The sequence below is a fragment of the Crotalus tigris genome, unplaced genomic scaffold (assembly GCF_016545835.1).
Source record: "Crotalus tigris isolate CLP2741 ecotype Arizona unplaced genomic scaffold, ASM1654583v1 scf7180000018362.2422785, whole genome shotgun sequence".
Classification (NCBI taxonomy): domain Eukaryota; kingdom Metazoa; phylum Chordata; class Lepidosauria; order Squamata; family Viperidae; genus Crotalus; species Crotalus tigris.
The window spans coordinates 561021-580483 of NW_024096964.1; the positions used below are offsets into that span (position 1 = coordinate 561021).

Consider the following 19463-nt stretch of genomic DNA (forward strand, 5'->3'; position numbering starts at 1 on the left):
TTTTTAACACATAAAAGAAAGTTTGAAATTGGATACTTCAGGAATTAACATTAACATTAACACAATACAGATAACAAAAAATAGCTTTGAATGTACGTAAAACACAGGTAACAATTAGCTGTGAGGTTCATGTGCATTTCTGCCTCTGATTACTTTTCTGTGTGGTAATAGAACGCTGATTTTTAACCCCAGGTTACCTTGACCTGGGCTTGTAATTACTTTCAACTGAATGCCAGAAAAAAACTCATAGTGTACCATTGCAATAATTTATATCAGATTCCAAGCACTACTGACTAGAGCAGGGTTCCTCAAACTTGGCCACTTTAAGACTTGTGGACTTCAATTCCCAGAATTCCCCAGCCAGCATGGCTGGCTGGGGAATTCTGGGAATTGAAGTCCACAAGTCTTAAAGTGGCCAAGTTTGAGGAACCCTGGATTAGAGTCACAAGCCAATTTCTTTGCCCATATTTCATCACTGCTCTAATTAATGTGAGGTCAGGAAGCCCCTCAACTTACATTGAGAAAGGAAGTAAATGCTTGTTATCTGAAAAACACATTGTTAATCAATCATATAACCACAGGATTCGGCAAACAGCTACAAATGCAATCTGGTTGCTGCTGAGTGCTCAAAATGAAATCACATGACCGCAGGAGGATGTGGGGTGGGGTGGCTGTTGAATCCGGGTCATAAATTGAGCACTGTCTAAATAATATGTCTATGGAGGTTCTCAGTCATCCGGGTCATGGTTTTTTCAAAAGACAGTTGAACTTTTTCCTCAAAAACATTTCGCTGCTCATCCAAGAAGCTTCTTCAGTTCTGACTGAATGGTGGTGGATGGAAGGATTTCTATTCCTTGTAGTGCTGTGGTTATTGGCACTCTCTCTGAGAGTCATTGAGGCTACTTGGAGTTTTATCTGTACCCTCAGGGTCACCTGAATAGTGCAAATGGGTGTGGAGCAGGAGTAGGCAACCTTGGCTCTTTTATGACTCGTGGACTTCAACTCCCAGAATTCCTGAGCCAGCCATGCTGAGGGGAAAGGGAGAGTTTCCAAGCTGAGCCATGCTGGCTCAGGAATTCTGGGAGTTGAAGTCCACCAGTCATAAAAGAGCCAAGGTTGCCTACCCCTGATGTGGAGCCTTCTTGGAACTGCTGAAAGGACTGTGGTATAAACAGGGGATAAGTGATGTCATATCCCTCCCCCTTTGTTGAGGGCTGTTCAATCTTAATGTAGAAGGTCTCTTTTACCCTCTTTCAAATCAACAGTCCTCTCTCCCCACATTTTCAAAGTCCATATTCTGAACCACTGGTTCCACACCCATTTGCGCTATTCAGGTGACCCTGAGGGCACAAACAAAACCTCCAATTTGCCTCAATGACTCTCAGAGAGAGTGCTAACAACCAGATGACTGCAAGGACTATAAAATCCCTCCATCCTCCACCATTCAGTCAGAACTGAAGAAGCTTCTCGGATGAGAAACAAAATGTCTTCAAGGAAAAACAAAGTCCAGTTGCCTTTTGAAAAAGCCCCTTTGGCGCTACCTATATAATATTTCAGCCTACTTGGATAACATGTATCTGTTAGATAAATGGCAAGACTTACATTTTAATGCTTAACAGTTTTTGATTTAATAGTAATTTAATTTTGGTAAAGACCAATAAAAATGCGGCAAATGAAGTACCCAGATACCAAATCACGGCTCAATTTCCATCCCATTTTTATTGGAGCAAATGTTATCTAAAGAGAACAGAATTTCAATTTTCACAACACACAAACATTCTCAAAGTTACATGGCAACCAAAACTTTAATATAAAACTTAAACCTGTTCCTCTTTTTAAATTACAGCTTAAAAGAATGTTCAGTCTGTGTCACTTATCAAGGTTCTTAACAGCAACAAGTAGAACCAAAGCCAGAAGTTCAATTTTCCTAGGTTTATTTCACATTTTTAGAAAAAAAAAAAAAACACCATCCAAAGAGGGGGGGGGGAGAAAAGAAGAAAGTCTATTGAGCCATTTGAGCTTCCATTGCCTGTGCTGTCCATTCTGGAGCCGTCTGACTTATCTTCTCCAAAAGATTGTTAACCTGGAAGCAAAGTGATTGGATCTGTTTGTCCCATGTGGGTAAGGCTTCACGAGCTAAAACAAACAAACAAAAACATAAAATCAGCAATCTTCATTTTGGTTAACTTTCATTCTGATAAACGTAGTTAGTATTATACATGACAAGCATTAGCAAACATTCTGGATATTTTGGAACATGACATTTAGAGCACTTTCACTGTATATACACTGCCATCTGAAGGTTGAAGGAAGAATCACCGACAGGTGCTATAGCACAGAGGTCCCCAATATAAATATTCAGCCCCAAGTCCTGATTCTAAGGCGGGGGGGGGTGTGTCAAACTGCCGGCCCGCAGGCCGGATGCGTCATGAGGAAACCGCGCCTACCCCATTGTCAGCAATGGGGGAAAAGTTCCGATACATCACGTCGCAAGTTTGACATGTCTGTTCTAAGGGATGAAACAGCACAGCCTAACCCAGTGATAGGCAACCTCGGCTCTTTTATGACTCATGGACTTCAACTCCCAGAATTCCTGAGTCAGCATAGCTGAATTCCTGACTCATAGCATAGCTGACTCAGGAATTCTGGGAGTTGAAGTCCCTGAGTCATAAAAGAGCCGAGGTTGCCTATCCCTGGACCAGATCACCTGTTTATCACAACAAGGGTTGTGATATGGAGTAGTTGTAAAAAGCAGTGTTTTAAAATGATTATTACTACGTAAGATTCTTTCATCGTATCCTGAATAACCATCCAGTAATTTGGGTGAATTATGCTTCCGTTGGGGCCACTGGAAATTATTACATTCACACTTCACTAGAGACTCAGAAGACAAAACTTCTAATGCTCTTGGGTATTCCCACTATAATTATAATTGACACTCTTCAGGAAAGCCTACTTCTAACTTCAGATTAATTCTTGATACAGTGTCATTAATAGAACCACAATCATGTAGCTAGTTGACATGACACCTCCAAAGTGATCTGTCATCTGAATAGTATTATAGAAAGAAGTCCCAGCAGCAGAGGTCCCCAACCTTTTGGGCATCAGGGACCGGTTCCGTGGAAAGAGGTTTTTCCGCAGACGGGAGGGGGGCTGGTTTTGTGTTCTGCCTGCATCTCATGGATGGGGCTTTGCTTGTTTGTGTGGACCGGTTGCTGGCATGCCGCAGCCCGGTGCCAGTCCATGGACCAGGGGTTGGGGACCCCTGCCCTATAGCACAGGAAACTTATTTTCTACATTGTGGCTTTGAATTTGTGGTCCCTTTTCACTGCCAGAGACAATGGCACTAGGATTCAGCAAGAGTTAATGTTTCTTGTCACTAAGCAATTAACTATGGGAACACAGAGCACAGTTCAGCAGATGTTAGCTATGTGAATAGGATTGTGACCACAGTATCTGAAAAAGAACCTTTTGCCATACATTCCTACTTATGGCTTGACATAATGTAATCAACAGACACTCTGCCCTGGGTATCACAGCACATGGCAGATGGTTGGTTGAGAAAAGATCTGTATTAAGGCAATTATTTAGGAAACAGGCTTTTTCAAACTTTATTTCCAAAAGAACTTTCACTAGGCAAGTTGTTTATCTCTGCTCCAAGTTGTAGCCTTACATAAAATGATGTATAGACGATGGAGCAGAAATGGTTAGCCAATCCTGTCTGGCTGCTCATTTATTCAGCTGGAGGAAACTTAGCTGGTTGCACTAAACCAGGGGTCTTCAAACTTGGCCCTTCTATGACTTGTGGACTTCAACTCCCAGAATAACTCATTTAATAACCAGTTGCTTAGAGACTGTTCGGAGTTATGATGGATCCCCCAAAAGGTACTTATGACCCAGATTCCAATCCTATGGTCTTCTGACTACATTTTGACACTTGGTCCACATTTACCACCCGTTTGCAGCATTCTATGGTCATGTGAAAGCAATTTATGACTTCTTTTGCTGGAAACAGGCATATATTTTCAGTTTCCAACCAAAAAAAAAGCCCACTGCAAACAGTAGGTCTGCCTAACCATCGAGGAATTTGCTTAACAACTGCTGCAAACAAAATGTCAGAAAATTGGATCGGTCACATGGTGACCTGCTTAACAACCAGTATGACTTAGGACTGCAATTCTGGGTTCAGTTACTCATGTGCTGAGGGACTACCTGTATCTTTATCGCAAAGTTTAGCAAGCTGGTAAACAATATTGCCTCCTTTTGCTTGGTCTGGCACAGAGATTGTTATGTTCCTAGTGTTCCTTCACAAACAACATGGAAATGCATTGAATCATGCGGTTCCCATTTTGGCCACTTGCTCCACTGAAAGCAGAAAAGCTTCTAAGCACAGAAGCTGATGGAGCAGAAATGGTTAGCCAATCCTGTCCAGCTGCTCATTTATTCAGCTGGAGGAAACTTAGCTGGTTGCACTAAACCAGGGGTCTTCAAACTTGGCCCTTTTATGACTTGTGGACTTCAACTCCCAGAATTCCTCAGCCAGCAACGCTGGCTGAGGAATTCTGGGAATTGAAGTCCACAAGTCATAAAAGGGCCAAATTTGAAGACCCCTGCACCAGTCACCCATAGCAAAACTTACTTTCAAAGTGAACTATTCCATCTATTTGATCAATAAAGCCATTCATACGTCCCTCGGTTATCATCTGGGAGGCTATCTTTTCTGCCTGAAAAACAAAACAAAGTAGCCTATCAGCTTCACTTGACCAAAACAAGGCAGTCCTGATATGTTTTTTAGGACACATATATGAAGGTATCTAATTTACTTTTTCATCCTTCCAAAGGTTTGATATTGTGGGGGGGGAAGTGACAGGAGTCAGCTCTGTTTCTCAACCTCAGCAACTTTAAGATCTGAGGACTTCAATTCCCAGAATTCCCTAGCCAGTACCTTTAAGCTGCTGAGGTTTTGAATGCTGGGCTTCACCACCGTGAGCTGGTGGAATAAAGGCCTAAAAAATCAACAAACAACCCAAGCAAGTCCCAGATTAATCTCAGGACTTCTGAGTGGGTCTGTGTGAGTCTTACTTTACAATGTAATTTACAGGTTAGAAGAATTATGCAGGCATTTGCTGATAAGTAACAGAGCCAATGAATAGGATTGTTAAATTCTAACATTAAAAATGGGAACTAAAAAACTAGATTGAAATACCTTTTCCAAAATCTGGAAGGTATGCATGGAATATATGGAAAAAAATACCATGTCATACAACATCCGTAGTGGCGAACCTGTAGCACGCATGCCACAGGTGGCACGCAGAGCCCTCTCTGTGAGCATGCACGCCATCGCCCCAGTCCTAGGCCTTCAGCCAGGTTTTATAAAACCTTTTTGCTTTAGGCCTCGGCACCATGTGCAAAAAAAAAAAAAGGTTCAATCAATTTCAACTTCTTGCAGGGAAAAAAAAGATCTCGCACAGTTGGAATTGATTGATTGAACTTTTTAGTCTCAGCCAGTCTGCTGTTACCACCACAGCCATACCCACCCAATGGGCTATGCTCACCCAATGGGCCACACCCACCTGGCACCCGACAATACATAAGTGGGTTTTGGGTTGCAGTTTGGGCTCTCGGTCTCTAAAAGGTTGGCCATCACTGTACTACATCATCCCAAATTATAGTACTATAGCAACAAGAATACGACATCATGAATCTTTTTTTGTCTTTGCATCTCTTGCAGTATGTCCAAAGATCAGCTCTCCCTCAGTTTTGACAGTTCTTAAAATCAGTTCAATTTAGTGTCCTGATCTTTGCAATTTCTTATATAAACTCAACAATTATGCTACTTCCATCACCAGACTCTCAAAGATTCAGCATTACAATTTACAGTTTAGCGAAAGAATGAATGAATTACTAAAATATGTAGACCTTGGCTGCAGGTATTTCTAATAAAGCTCCGAGTTCTTCAAAGGTAATATTGTTATATAGTTTGCTTGCAGATAACAAGTTATGTTCAATGACAGCTCTGTCCAAAATACTAGAACCTGAGAAGAAAAATATATCACTATATGTTTGGCTACAAAACGGATAAACACAATGCATAATACATACGGCATTATATATGTGTAAGTATGTGTTAATGATGATCCATAAAAGAAATAAATAGAAAGAAACATGTATATATTACTACAATGAAACTTTCAATTAACAGTTCTTTTGGAAGGTGGGGTTCCATTAAATCCAAACATCTGTTAAATCTGAACATAGAGAATCTGCAACAATTTATGTCATTGGCATAAACGGCATCATTTGCAATAAAACTCTAAAGCAGAGGTCTTCAAATGTGGCCCTTTTATGACTTGTGGACTTCAACTCCCAGAATTCTTCAGTCAGCGTGCCTGGCTGAGGAATTCTGGGAGTTGAAGCCCACAAGTCATAAAAGGGCCAAATTTGAAGATCCCTGCTCCAAGGTAATGAACAAGCCATTACGATTACAAACAATGGACATTATTTATACTAGACAGCTGAACTGAAATCCTCTACTATAGGCAGTCCTCGGCTTACAACAGTTCATTTAGTGACCATTTGAAGTTACAAAGGCACTAAAAAAAGTAACATGACCATTTTTCACACATAGGTCCATTGCAGCATCCTCATGGCCACGTGATCAAAATTCAGATGCTTGGCAAGTGACTCACATTTATGATGGTTGCAATGTCCCAGGGTCATGTGATCACCTTTTGCGACCTTTTTACAAGCAAAGTTAATAGGGAAGCTAGATTCACTTAACAACCATGTTACTAACTAAATGATTGCCAAATTCACTTAGCAACTATGGCGAGAAAGGATTTTAGGAAAGGAATTGGGAAAGCAGGCTAAGAGCTGATTAGGACAAATTGAAACCAGAGACAGAAATCAGCCACAAACAGTTCCTCTTGGACCTATTTCAACTACAGCTCTAGCATTCAAGAGAAATAAATCCAGTGAAAAACACGGAACATTCTGAGCCAGCATTACAGAAGACTCCATAATCCTTCCAAAGCATGCCAATCAATCATTCCTGTCTCTAGAACTTTCTATTCTACATGACAGACCAGTCAGTCACATAGTTCCATCCTTTGCCCTGTCTATCCTATTTTTCATATATATGTAAGCAGGAGAACAAAAATACAGATTTTTTCCTCTCCAGATACAGATCCTGCGGTTTGGGTGGCCTTCATCGCCCTGCAGCTTTGTGATGTAGGACTAAATCCCGGTTTGTGTCGGAAAAACCAGTTTGGGATTCATCTGAATCTAATGCGTGTCCCCAATACATCAATGTATAACACTGGCCAAGTACTCAGTGAGCAATTTTCTTCATTTTTGAAGGGAAGAAATGAAAAGAAAAAAAATGTTTGGTGTATCCTATTCAGTGTTTCAGATACGATGCCCCATACTAGGCAAAGATAAAAGTACCATCAGCTGTTGTTGCTTTCTGGTGAGGCATGAGCATGGCAGCAAATTCTTGCAACTGGTTCCCCCTTATAATCCGGTCAAGGTACATTTTCTCCAGTATCCCGTAGGCTGCAAGTTGCTGGCATCTTTCATCTTTAAAGAGGGTGGCTAACATTCGGGAGCGCTGCTGTCCTGAAACACAGCAAGAATATACAGTTAACTATTCCAGCCCAGGTACAGTGTGTAAAAATCTGCAACAGTTTTCTTTTTTCTTCACTTGATCTGTTTGCCAATGCCGAATTTCAACCAATTTGTCCAACTTGATCTTGTGGTTAAGAAAAAATGCCATCAGGTTGAGGTTGACTTCTGTTGATTAACTGGACACAATTACAGGTAGTCTTTGTTTAGTGACCGCCTCAGACACTAGCTGTTCACAGCTACAAAAGTGATGAAAAACAACTTTGCGACCAATGCCTTCATTTACAACCTTCGCAGTGTCTGTCATTCATGTATTCCCCATTACAGTCACTTTATTTCATTATTTATTTTTATGCCCCCCCTTTATTATTTTTATAAATAACTCAAGACAGCAAACATAGGGGAAATATGTACTATTAATCATGGTTTTGCTACTTCAATCGATTTATTACAGTCCAGACCCAAATAAAAAACGAAATACAAATATTACAAGTCCAGTTACACTAAGTAAAACAGTCATAAAAATATTCAGCTATGATTTACTAGCAGACTAATATTTTACACTTTCCTCATTAATCCACAACTTGTGCCCCTAACCTAACAGCCGCTAGTTGGCTGTAGCAAGAATCACCTTGGAATTTCTGTCCGGCAACATACTTTTAACACATTCCAAATAAGATCAGCCTGGTAGTTTTTTATAAGGGTCAGGCCAAGTCCCAGAAAACCACAATATAGAAATTATCAATTAGAATACGCTGCACCAATTTTGCTCCTTTGTCACTGCAACGGAAAATTTTTATAGAAGGATCCTCAAATCTTTCATTCAGCGTGTGTGAGGGGGAAACATTTAATTTGGTCTTGGTAAAAGCAACCTGGTGTTTGCTATAAATAAATTGATTTTATTATAGACTTATGGGAAGCCTTCTGTATGGTGTAATTACATTGAACCTACCCAGTGAATAATGAACGAACTAATTTAGCTTTCGCTATTAACTTCAGTAGAGAATTATCCCATACTCTCTTGTTTAGTGTTTGAAACAGACTAGCAATAGACCTACGCTGTATTTTCTGGATTAGTAATATAATTAAGGAACTGCTAAAACTGTAATTTGGGAGTTGAAGTAGTAACTCATTTGCTCTTTTAAAAATACAGATTTTAAATAATTTCATTGCAAACAGCAGGGTTTAAGTTCAAGAGGGCACTGTCTGGTTTGAGGAAAGACTATGGCATCTGAATACATCTTGGGACATTCATAACAAGCGTTTAGGAATATTTTGTTTAAACAAATGCATTCATGAGTCACAAACTAAACTCCCATAAAGGAAACCTACAGAATTCGACAAATTGTACTTTAAAATTCAAGACTCATTTCTGCCCTTGTTTGTTGTTTATAGTGTTAGGAAAGCGAGTTTTTACATGCAAGTCCCCTCAAAATACCATTATATCCTGTTATGTTAATGTAATGTAATATAATGACAGGTAGTCCTTAAGTTACAACAGTTCACTTAGTGACTGTTCAAAGTTACAATGACATGGAGAAAAGTGACCTATGACCATTTTTCACAATTACGTCCTTTGCAGCATCCCCATGATCATGGGATCAAAATTCAGATGCTTGCCAACTGGTTCATATTTATGACCAGTTGCTGTGATCACCTTTTGCGACCTTCTGACAAACAAAGTCAATGGGGGAACGAGATTCACTTAAGCAACAGGGTTACTAACTTATCAACTGCAGTGACTCACTTAACAACTGAGGCAAGAGAAGCCATAAACTAGGGCAAAATTCACTTAGCAACTGTGTCACTCAACAACAGAAATTTTGGACTCAGCTCTGGTCGTAAGTTGAGGATATTCCAAAGATTCGAATAAAACAAGAGATAAATCTTCACCTATCATTTTACCTGCTGAGGCTAAGATAGTACAATGTAAGGCGTGCTTCAGTGCTTCGAGTCGCTCGCTTTCGTGGACTATGCTTTTATAAGAAAGCTCATTATATCTTTGGGCAGCTTCAATGAATTTCCTTCTGTAGTCAAGAACACGAGCGTAGCATACCTGGAACAAGGAACAAATGTATAACTAAAGATCATTTTTGCTGCCAAAATAGCATCTCTAATGTTGCAGAATAGCATTTATATATGGCAGTCAAAACCACTGATGCTATTTTTAAAACAAAAATTAAATCAAAACAGCTACAATTACTTGGACTTCATTTGCTCTGTTCGGTTTGGATATTATGAAATGTGTCTCTCTGAGGAGGCCGCAGCTACCATATATGCCATCAGTTCAGAGCAGCATAAAAGAAAAAGACTGTGGAAATAATATCTGTCAGCAGGGCATTTTGTGAAACTTTGCCTCTGCATATCAGCTCTATCACCAATTTTTATTATTGTTACTGCTGAGGGAAGAAACATGGATCACTGGACAATTTTAAACCTAGAGGATATTTCTCAATATCCTATTGATACAGCACATGCTCTTATATCTACTAGTTAAAAGTATTTTGTTTAATACAACAGACCACCGTGAGAGCATATTACAGAAGAGTAAGTCATAACTAAGCATGCAAGGAGCCTTAAAGATTAATAGTTGTATTATAATCTAGCATTACGCTAGCTGTAAAACAAAACCTATTGTAAATATTTACCTTATAATGAATTTGTAACTGCTCATTGGTTGATTCATTCTGAAGAAGAGATGCTCTATTTATATAAGCCTCAGCCTGAACGGGATCATCATCTTCCAGATAAAGTCGGGCAATTTTCAGATACGTTTCCAATTTATAATCCACATTGTACTGCCTTGAATAGTGAGGGAGAAGATGCAGTTTCAGTCCCATATTTGAACAGCATCACACATTTTTGAAAGTACACTTGAACAGTCTGCAAGATTTTGCAACAAAGCAAGAACTGTACAAATAAAAAATTGGAGATGGCTGTGTTCAACAACCGATGGCAATTTCACATTCTATCATGACTGAATAGCCGGACCTTTTCAGCGAAGAATGAATAGCTAGGGATAAAAAAGAAGCTGTTCTTCCAGATTAGTGCAATATGCCTAGTCAGAACCGTTCAACGTCCATGCTTTTTTTTTTCACTATCTGAGAAATATCTATTCAAATTAAAAAAAAAAGACTGGATTTAATATGCTAATGACAACCTTGCAAAGGAAATGATATTCAAATTAGTTTCCACCCAGCCTATCTAAATCTCATTAACTCCCTTTTCAAGACCCTGTAATCCCTTAATTCAGGGTAGAGTTAGGGTGACTGTATGGAGCTGAGCATTTACTGGCTGGATCTAAATCACATTCAATCAATTAAATGGCCACAAAGCTTAAACAAAAATCAAGTGTACCAACTACAACAATAAAACAAAGCACAAAGCCTCCAGAATATTGTTTCTAACAAGAAGCAAGATGTGGGCTACAAGTTTTAAGAGACAGACCCATAGCTTCAATTACAGTAGCTTAAGGAAGCAGACTATTAAAATGCAGCTGGCACAAAACTGCATCCTTTTATAATCAGGAATACAACAACCCTATCCTATTGCTAAATGGCTCAGTTTTAAGTATTACCTAAAGTAAAAATATCCTCAAGTTAGCTCCTGCCTAACTTTTTCAGGGAGGCATACAGATGCAGTTTGCCTCTGAGGGGATATTTTTTAGGTCTTGATCCATTTACTGGGTAAGTATTCCCTAGATGATCTTCCAGATAAATACCGCAATAATTAGACCAAACTTACTTCAGCTGCCTAAGATCAGTCATGTGCTGCCACTTTCTGAGATAAGCATTTTAACATAAAAACTTGACATTAACACAAAGGATGCCAACAAGGATAAGACTTTTAGAAGCTTGCTGAAATGAGTTATATGTTTCTGCTTCAAAGATAATAGTTGATAACGATTAAGTTTCTATACCAGGGGTAGGCAACCTTGGCTCTTTTATGACTCGTGGACTTCAACTCCCAGAATTCCTGAGCCAGCATGGCTCAGCTTGGAAATCTCTCCCTTTCCCCTCAGCATGGCTGGCTCAGGAATTCTGGGAGTTGAAGTCCACGAGTCATAAAAGAACCAAGGTTGCCTACCCGTTCTATACTATATTGTGTGTGAGAGAGCAATAACGACACAAATACTTTAGAGTGAAAAGTACTGAAAAAAGGCAAAGAACATACCAATTTTTTGTGTTAAAGAAAAAAGGAATAACTGTTCTATTTACTTTTGTCCTGTTTCAAGAGGAATCCCCACCAGCACTTGTGCGGCGTTCCGCCAATCCTCTTCTTTCTCATAAATGGATGCCAGATGTTGTCTTATAGAAGCAACCTGAAGGAAGAGAGAGCAAAGGCATAGAATAAACTATAACCCACTTATCTTATCTGAAAGATGGTTATTTTCCAGTGGCCTTTGTGCTTCTGTTTCTATTTTTCCCCATCCAACAGACTTTTGACAGGATCCTCGTCGACAAAACAAATGTATTGAGGAAATATTCGCAGAACAAGCATTTTCCCCCAATCTCTGAAAATGAACCTGTTAACTAGAATTCAATGTATTTCAGGATGGATGGCCTTGGTAACAATATCTAGGTAATCAGATAAATGACGACTCTTATTTACACAGGAGTGATTGTCACTGATCTACCAAATGAAATCCATCAACAAGGTGAATCCCAAGAGAGTTTTGCTATGGTTCTTTTTGTTGTTTGTTTTGTTTTGTTTTGAATGAATGAAAATTTACTGCAATCAAAGAACCAAATAACAAGCATAATGACATAGAAAGAAAACAACATACATGTTGTCATTACATGGGAAGCACGTCATTTGATACATATTTTCTTCCTACAATTCTTTTAAAAACATTCTTAGAGGTTTCTTCTTGTATCAAACCAAAGTATGAACAATTTAAAAGAAAAAAATTGCAATACAAAACTGCCTAGCAGCAAAAGCATGTTGAGATACGTAACCAGGGTTTTCTGGTTATAGTCTAGTAGTTTCAAAGCTGAAACAAACAAGTGGTTAATCAAGTGACCAGTGAAATGCTTCCAATGCAAAGATATATGCTGAATAATAGTTGAATATAACAGAAACCCAAATGCTACTGGGGGGGATTCCTCTTCAGCTACAGTTCTCTCTCCCCATAGCACATCCCTCCTTGTGACAACTGCTTCAAAATCTGTTGATGATCCAACAATAATCTAAAGCACATTTTAAGGGTGTGCCATAAAATTACAAACTGCTCCCTCCTGTTGGAAGATTGTCAGTTAAGTATGGATCTGGGGTGGGGGTGTTATCCATGATGTCTTGTCTTACCTGCTCCTCAAATGAAATTACACGAGGTTGGATCTTTTCCAATGTGAAGTGGTAGATTTCTTTGGCTGTACTATCAGGAAGACTTGGAAGATGCGTGCAAAAATCAGTCAGCAACTGGCGTGAAATGACTAAACTGACATTTTCGTTTACCACTGATACAAAAGACACAAAGAGAAATAATTTCATTTTTGTGTTGTCATTTTAAACGGTACTCTGATCATAACTCATTTTCTTAGTAAGCCTGAACAATTAAATAAGCCAACAGTTTCTAGGGCAAAGTTTCCAACCTCTGAACTATCTAATGATTGTATGGGACATAAAATTTCTGCACCAGCACACCAGAGTTCTATTCCATAGTTTTGCTTTGCTAATATGCTACCACAATGCCAAATTACATAATCCAGAAGCAGGCAGATAAGAACTTGCTCAATCTGCAACAACACAAGCGATTCAGAACAATAATGAGGTTCAGGTGTTCAAATATTTATGCTAGTAAAGTTATTTTGCAAAGTGATTCCTTTGGACTAATGAGAAATATTCAGAAATTTCATTACAGTGTTTCCTACAGTATTTCTAACCTCCCTTGCTTTCTTAAAATTTATTTTTAACAATCCACTCCTAAGTACTTTCCTTGAACAAGAACTTCCAATCTCGTGGACACAAAAATAACTATTTTTCATAGTTACAAAATATGGCCCAATTACACAGAAACTCTTACCATAACAAACAATTAAAATATCATTTTTTAGCCACTGGAAAGTATTACATGCACAGGAACAAGAAAGTCAAGTTACTTGTAAAGAATTCAGATTATTAAAATTTGACACTTTATAAACCAAGAAAAAAGAAAAAAATCCCAGAGCAACTCAGAAAATCAGTTTTTCACTCATCACAAGTTGTGATCCCAAGCATTCTCAACAGGAGTAATTCCTAGCTGGCTTTACTACAAATAAATATATTCAACAAAGAACGCCAGGGTTTATTAAGAACAACTATGAAATCTCCAAAATTTAGTTATAAATATAAAGCCAGAGATTTTAGTTAAGCTCTCCACTTTGTGTATAGTAAAACTGTTCCCATTAAATTGTCAGTTCTTCTATCGTGCCTGTTTTGTAATATTCCAAAGGCTATGCAAATGAATAGGACAGTGATGGCGAATCATTTAGAGACCGAGTGCCCAAACTGCAACCCAAAACCCAATTATGCATCATCGGGTGCCCGGTGAGCATGGCCCATTGGGTGGGTGTGGCCCATTGGGTGGGCGTGGCCCATTGGGTGGGTGTGGCCCATTGGGTGGGCATGGCTACGGTGGTAACGGCAGACTGGCTGGGACTAAAAAGTTCAATCAATCAATTCCAACTTTTTTTTCCCTGCGAGAAGTTGAAATTGATTGATTGAACCTTTTTTTTTTTGCACATGGCGGCGGAGGCCTAAAGCGAAAAGGTTTTATAAAACCCAGCTGAAGGCCTAGGACGGGGGCGACGGCGCGCATGCCCACAGAGAGGGCTCTGAGTGCCGCCTCTGGCACCTGTGCCATAGGTTTGCCACCACTGGAATAGGATGATAAAAAATGTAAGTCAAGAAATAAATTGCTTCAATTTTATTAAAAATGTCCAAATGTGCATAATTCAATTAATTAATAAAGCAAAACTCTATAAACATCTGGTTAAATATATAATTGTGACACTACTCAATATCCTTTTCCTGACAGCAGTTCAGTATGTACCACATTGTCATGCAACACCAACTGCAGTTTAATAAACTCACTTGCTTCTACAAAAGCTTTTAAAGCTTCCAGTTGTTCCACTCCTGACAGCTGAATTGCTTTCTCCAATATCTGTCGATACCTGCCAGAAAGTTATAAAAATAAATGGCAATTAGCTCTGCATTCTAAATAGGAACTTTGTATTTCATTTCTTTCAATTTTTAGATAATACTATACAAATAAGCTTGAATGCTTTTCCTTAACCCAGTGGTTCTCAACTTTTTTAATGCCGCGACCCCCAACCGGTCGTAAATCGAGGACTACTCAACCGGTTGTAAGTCAAGGACTACTCAACTGGTGCAGCACTGTTTGCAGAATGGGACTTTTGGCGGGCTCAGCAGGGCAGAGACAGCCTGGACAATTCCTATTGGCTTTTGAAAGCTAATAGAATTAGACTCTATTCAAGAGAATCTATTCTATTGGCTTTCAAAAGCCAATAGAATAAAAGGGAGTAGCACAGCTAAGGAAAAGGGGGAAAAAATTGGCGGACTGCGTTGTTTGGCGACCCCCGTGAAATGGTCGTTTGACCCCAAATGGGGTCCCGACCCACAGGTTGAGAACCACTGCATAAACCTATAAAAGTTACCCTATTCTTCGATTCCTTATTTCCTGGAATATTGTTTATGATGGCAGCAGATCTAAAATTTGGATGACCGTTTTGTTTTCAGAATAGAGAGGCTATCATTTTTGGTTTTTGAGGAAGGCTGTTGGATATAATCTTATACTTGCCATATTTCTGCAACTTCCACCAAAGTACAGATGCCCTCAATTGCTAACACATTTGTGTCTTTTTTTTAGCTGAAATATAGAAACAATTTGCTATTGCTGTCTTCCTACATTAAAATTCCCCAATGGGATTTCATGCCAGTCTTGTTGTTTAGTCACTAAGTTGTGTATGACTCTTTGTGACCTCATGGACCACTGCATGCCAGGCCTCCCTGTCCTCCACTGTTTCCTGGAGTTTGCCAAATTCATTGAATCAATAACGCTATCTAACCATCACATCCTCTGCCGCCCCCTTCTCCTTTTGCCTTCCATCTTTCCCAGCATCAGGTCTTCTCCAATGAGTCCTCTCTTCTCGTTTGGTGGCCAAAGTATTTGAGCTTCAACTTCAGTATCTGTCCTTCCAAAGGACAGTCAGAGTTGATTTCCTGAAGGATTGACTGATCTGTTGTCCTTGCCGTCCAAGGGACTTTGAAGGGTCTTCTCTAGCACCACAAATTCGAAAGCATCCATTTTTCAGCGCTCAGCCTTCCTTATGAGCCAACTCTTCGTAGCTGTACATTACTACTGAGAAAACCATAGCTTCGACTATACATGCCAGTATTAGCCAGATCCAATTGTGCTTAGATGATGAGCTGAGGTGTTCAAGAGGTCAGACAGGTTCTGCCAGACCTCATTAACCCTAAAGAACTGCCTTGATTTGGTTTGCCAGTTTTCAAATTCTTTTACATGAGAATATGGAACAATTTTTGTATAATTTTGGTTAGCTCTGCTAGACGTATTCAGATAGCCATTTGTCTGAAATGGTATAGATTTCCTGCCTGATCAGGGGGTTGGACTAGATGACCTCCAGGGTCCCTTCCAACTTTATTATTATTATTATTATTATTATTATTATTATTATTATTTAATATTGCAAGATTGTACAAAAAAGTGAATTGATGTTTAAATTCAATTTTATATTATTTCCTGAGCTTACACTAAAACCAACATCCAATGTCCAGAGAGCTGCCAAAATACTGTTTTAAAATATTCTGCTTTTCATTCAATATGATGAGCTGCCAGGAGACAAGAAACTAATGCTTTCAGCATTATAAATAGTATTAAGAGTAAAGTTTGTTTTCTTTGGTGGCCTGATAGGGACATGGCTGAAGGCATAAAGATGATTAGAAAAAGTCCTAACTCCTTGGAGCATCTACAGCCTGGAATAGGGTACTGTACTGTATATGTTTTTTTTCTTTTTGAGATAATGTAATAACACTCAAAGTAAATAAGTGGAGGGTAACTTTAGGGTAGGCAACTTTATGACTTGTGGACTTTAACTCCCAGAAATCCTGAGCCAGTCATGCTGGATCAGGAATTCTGTGTGTTGATGTCCCCCCCTCCCCCCTCATAAAGTGGCCATAATTGCCCATCTCTGCTTTAGGGCCTACAGGTGATATTAACAATGACAGAGGCAATTGGAAAAAACAGGTGACTAAGCAGTAGTAACTAGTTGAAGAAGCAAAGAATAGAGAATCAGAAGATATCTGCAGCAAACCAAAAAGAAACCAAGTTAGTAATGGAAAAGGCAAATATATAAGAAGATAGTCCTGGACTGACAACCATTAGAGTGGCAAAAAAAGATTGGACAGATGCTGGCAAGGGGTTTAGATTAGAAAAAACATGTTTGTGTGTGTTCTTTTCTTCTTCCACTTTAGACAGCAGATGGCTTTTCTAACTTGAAGTGAAAGCAGGAGCAATGTTGATACTTAAATTGCAAGAAACTTTTAGAGATGCTTGATAAATGCATATACAATTTTTTAGTTATGTTAAGTTTGCAAGTAGCTATTAATATGTGTATTAACTTAGAATAAAAATAGGTCATTGTATAGAGACATAAAGTGGAACTAGTTCTTTATTGTAATTCATAGTAAAGAATAAATGCTCAGTCAGCAGTGTGTGAGAGAGAGACTGAATTGATTCCTACCCCTACATAACTTCTTAGACATGCTTTAATTTCTTCTGAAAGTTTCTGAAAATTCTTGTGACACGCACTGGAGATTACAGGTGAAAAAGTTATTCTGAGAGCAGGTTTCCATTCTACAGATATTTTCAGTCCAAAGAGAAATGTTAACATCTAAATACTTTAAGTACTTTTCCTTCTGTAATGGGGGGAAAGAGAAAGTCTTCAACTATTGCAGCAGTAGGCAGTCAATTCCTAGAACCTGCACCAGTTCAGTCAAGTTCATGTTTTCTCTTTCCCATTTTCTTAGAAATCATCCATCTTGTGAACATTTTCTTGTTTAGCAAAGTAGTCTTTAGCAGTTAACCTCTCCACAGTGGAATTGGGAGCAGAGGATTAGGAAAAACTGAGTCAAATAGCAGATGCAGTACTGTACTTTGAAACCTGGTCCTTTTGTATATATGTTGGTGCACACAAAGAAGCAGAGATTCAATGGAGTAGTCATGAATACCTCTTTTCTTTTTTGACCTTCCCTTGAAGATACTGAGGTGCATACAATATTGTTAATCTCAATTCTGACAGCACTTGGATGAAATATTCTGACTGTTGGCAAATATTCTGCTGTCTACATATGGAGCTGACTGCAGTGGCAGGCAAGGGAACCTGCCAGCATGGAATCCCATTTTCAAATCAAGTCAAGTCATATCTGAGCCAAACTCAACTCTGGTAACTTAATGTCCATGGTGTTTTCTTGGCCACAATAATTAAATAATTGCCATTGCTTTATTCCAGGATTTAAAAAAAACATTTTCCAGTCTAGCCTACATTGGCTATTTTATGGCAGTCTTCTATCTGTTTAGCTTTTGAGGATTAACTAGAATACACCTTTGACTCAGATCTCCCATTGTGTTCTTGAACTATAGCCTGGTTTCCAGCAATTGTGAGATGAACATGCTTTTTTGTTTTAAAAAGCGCCTATGTAATCACTAAAAAGCAGATTTTCACCTGTTTACTTTGAATGTACAGAAATTAAGAGAGACCCAACTTGGTGTAGTTATTGTGCTGGCGTAAAAATCAGAAGCTTGTGAATTGTAGGCCTGTCTTAGGCATGAAAACCAGCTAGAGCTATGGGTCAATCACTCAGCCTAACCCACTTGACAGGGTCATTGTGAGGAAAATAGGAGGCAGCAGTATTAGGTATGTTTGCAGTCTTGAACCAATGCTCTCAAAATCTAATTATCATAAGTCCTGGATTTTTGTTAATTAGCTGTTTTATATTTATGCTTTAGTTAATTGTATCATATTACTGCATTGCTTTACTCTGTGTTTGTACTGCACTAAGTTATAAGCGTATAATAAAAGTTGGTGCTAAGGTAGAAACCTGGGTGTCAATCCTCCCTTAAGTATGGGGAGATGACTTTTCTCAGCCTAGCCTACCTCACAGGGTTGTTGTTACGGGAGCATTATATACACCTCGAGTTTCATAAACTAAAGGCGAGATAAAAATCCAATCATAAATACATACAAAATAAAATACATCTGCTACGATTCGCTACCATTCTTTTTTATTTATTATATTATGCTGGGTGTGTGTATGTTACCCTGTATCAATAATCCGAAAAGATGCTGAGAAAGAGTAACTGACCTGAACCTGGGTCTCCAGCTCCGAACCCCAAACTAGTCACTCGCTCCTGTAGGCCCATCCATGGCTTCCCTCGGTTAACAACCCCACTCCGGCCTTTCCAGAACCTCAGAATGGAGACTCGCTCCGGCTTATTTATCTATTCCCACCCCTTCCCGATCCGCTATCAGCCACCAAGAGGGGGAAAAAAAACGGCCGTTGGGGCCGCTTCACTCACTTCCCCGCCAGGTCCTTGTGGGAGCCGCTGGAGCTCATGAGCTGGGTCAGCTCCTGTCTGACGGAAGCCGCCATCTTGCTCCCCCGTTGCCAGACTCGCCCGTCCCGCCCGGGTGGGAAGACGGCACGGGCTCGGAAGCCGCTGAGTAACCACAGAGCCGGCCCGCCTAGAGCGGTTGGGCGCTGCGCTTTCTCTCTCTTTCTCTCTGTTTCTCTCCTCCACTGCCGGAAGCGGCTAGAGACAG

The 19463-nt window shown here is 39.4% G+C and overlaps 1 protein-coding gene across 2 annotated transcripts; it reads right to left on the reverse strand.

Moving 5' to 3' along the window:
* Positions 1 to 1693: 1693 nt before the first annotated feature.
* Positions 1694 to 19433, reverse strand: COPS4 (COP9 signalosome subunit 4). Of its 2 annotated transcripts, none has more exons than XM_039350850.1 (10): positions 19220 to 19433; positions 14695 to 14774; positions 12928 to 13079; positions 11841 to 11944; positions 10272 to 10425; positions 9529 to 9679; positions 7447 to 7617; positions 5920 to 6035; positions 4640 to 4724; positions 1694 to 2136 (listed from the first exon to the last, which is right to left on the reverse strand). In XM_039350850.1, the coding sequence occupies exons 1-10, from the start codon at positions 19291 to 19293 to the stop codon at positions 2003 to 2005; spliced, it is 1221 nt and encodes a 406-aa protein (XP_039206784.1). In that variant the 5' UTR covers positions 19294 to 19433; the 3' UTR covers positions 1694 to 2002. The 2 variants fall into 2 exon arrangements, with proteins under 2 accessions (XP_039206784.1, XP_039206785.1); XM_039350851.1 differs by lacking the exon at positions 19220 to 19433 and adding an exon at positions 19006 to 19115.
* Between the last annotated feature and the right edge of the window lie 30 nt (positions 19434 to 19463).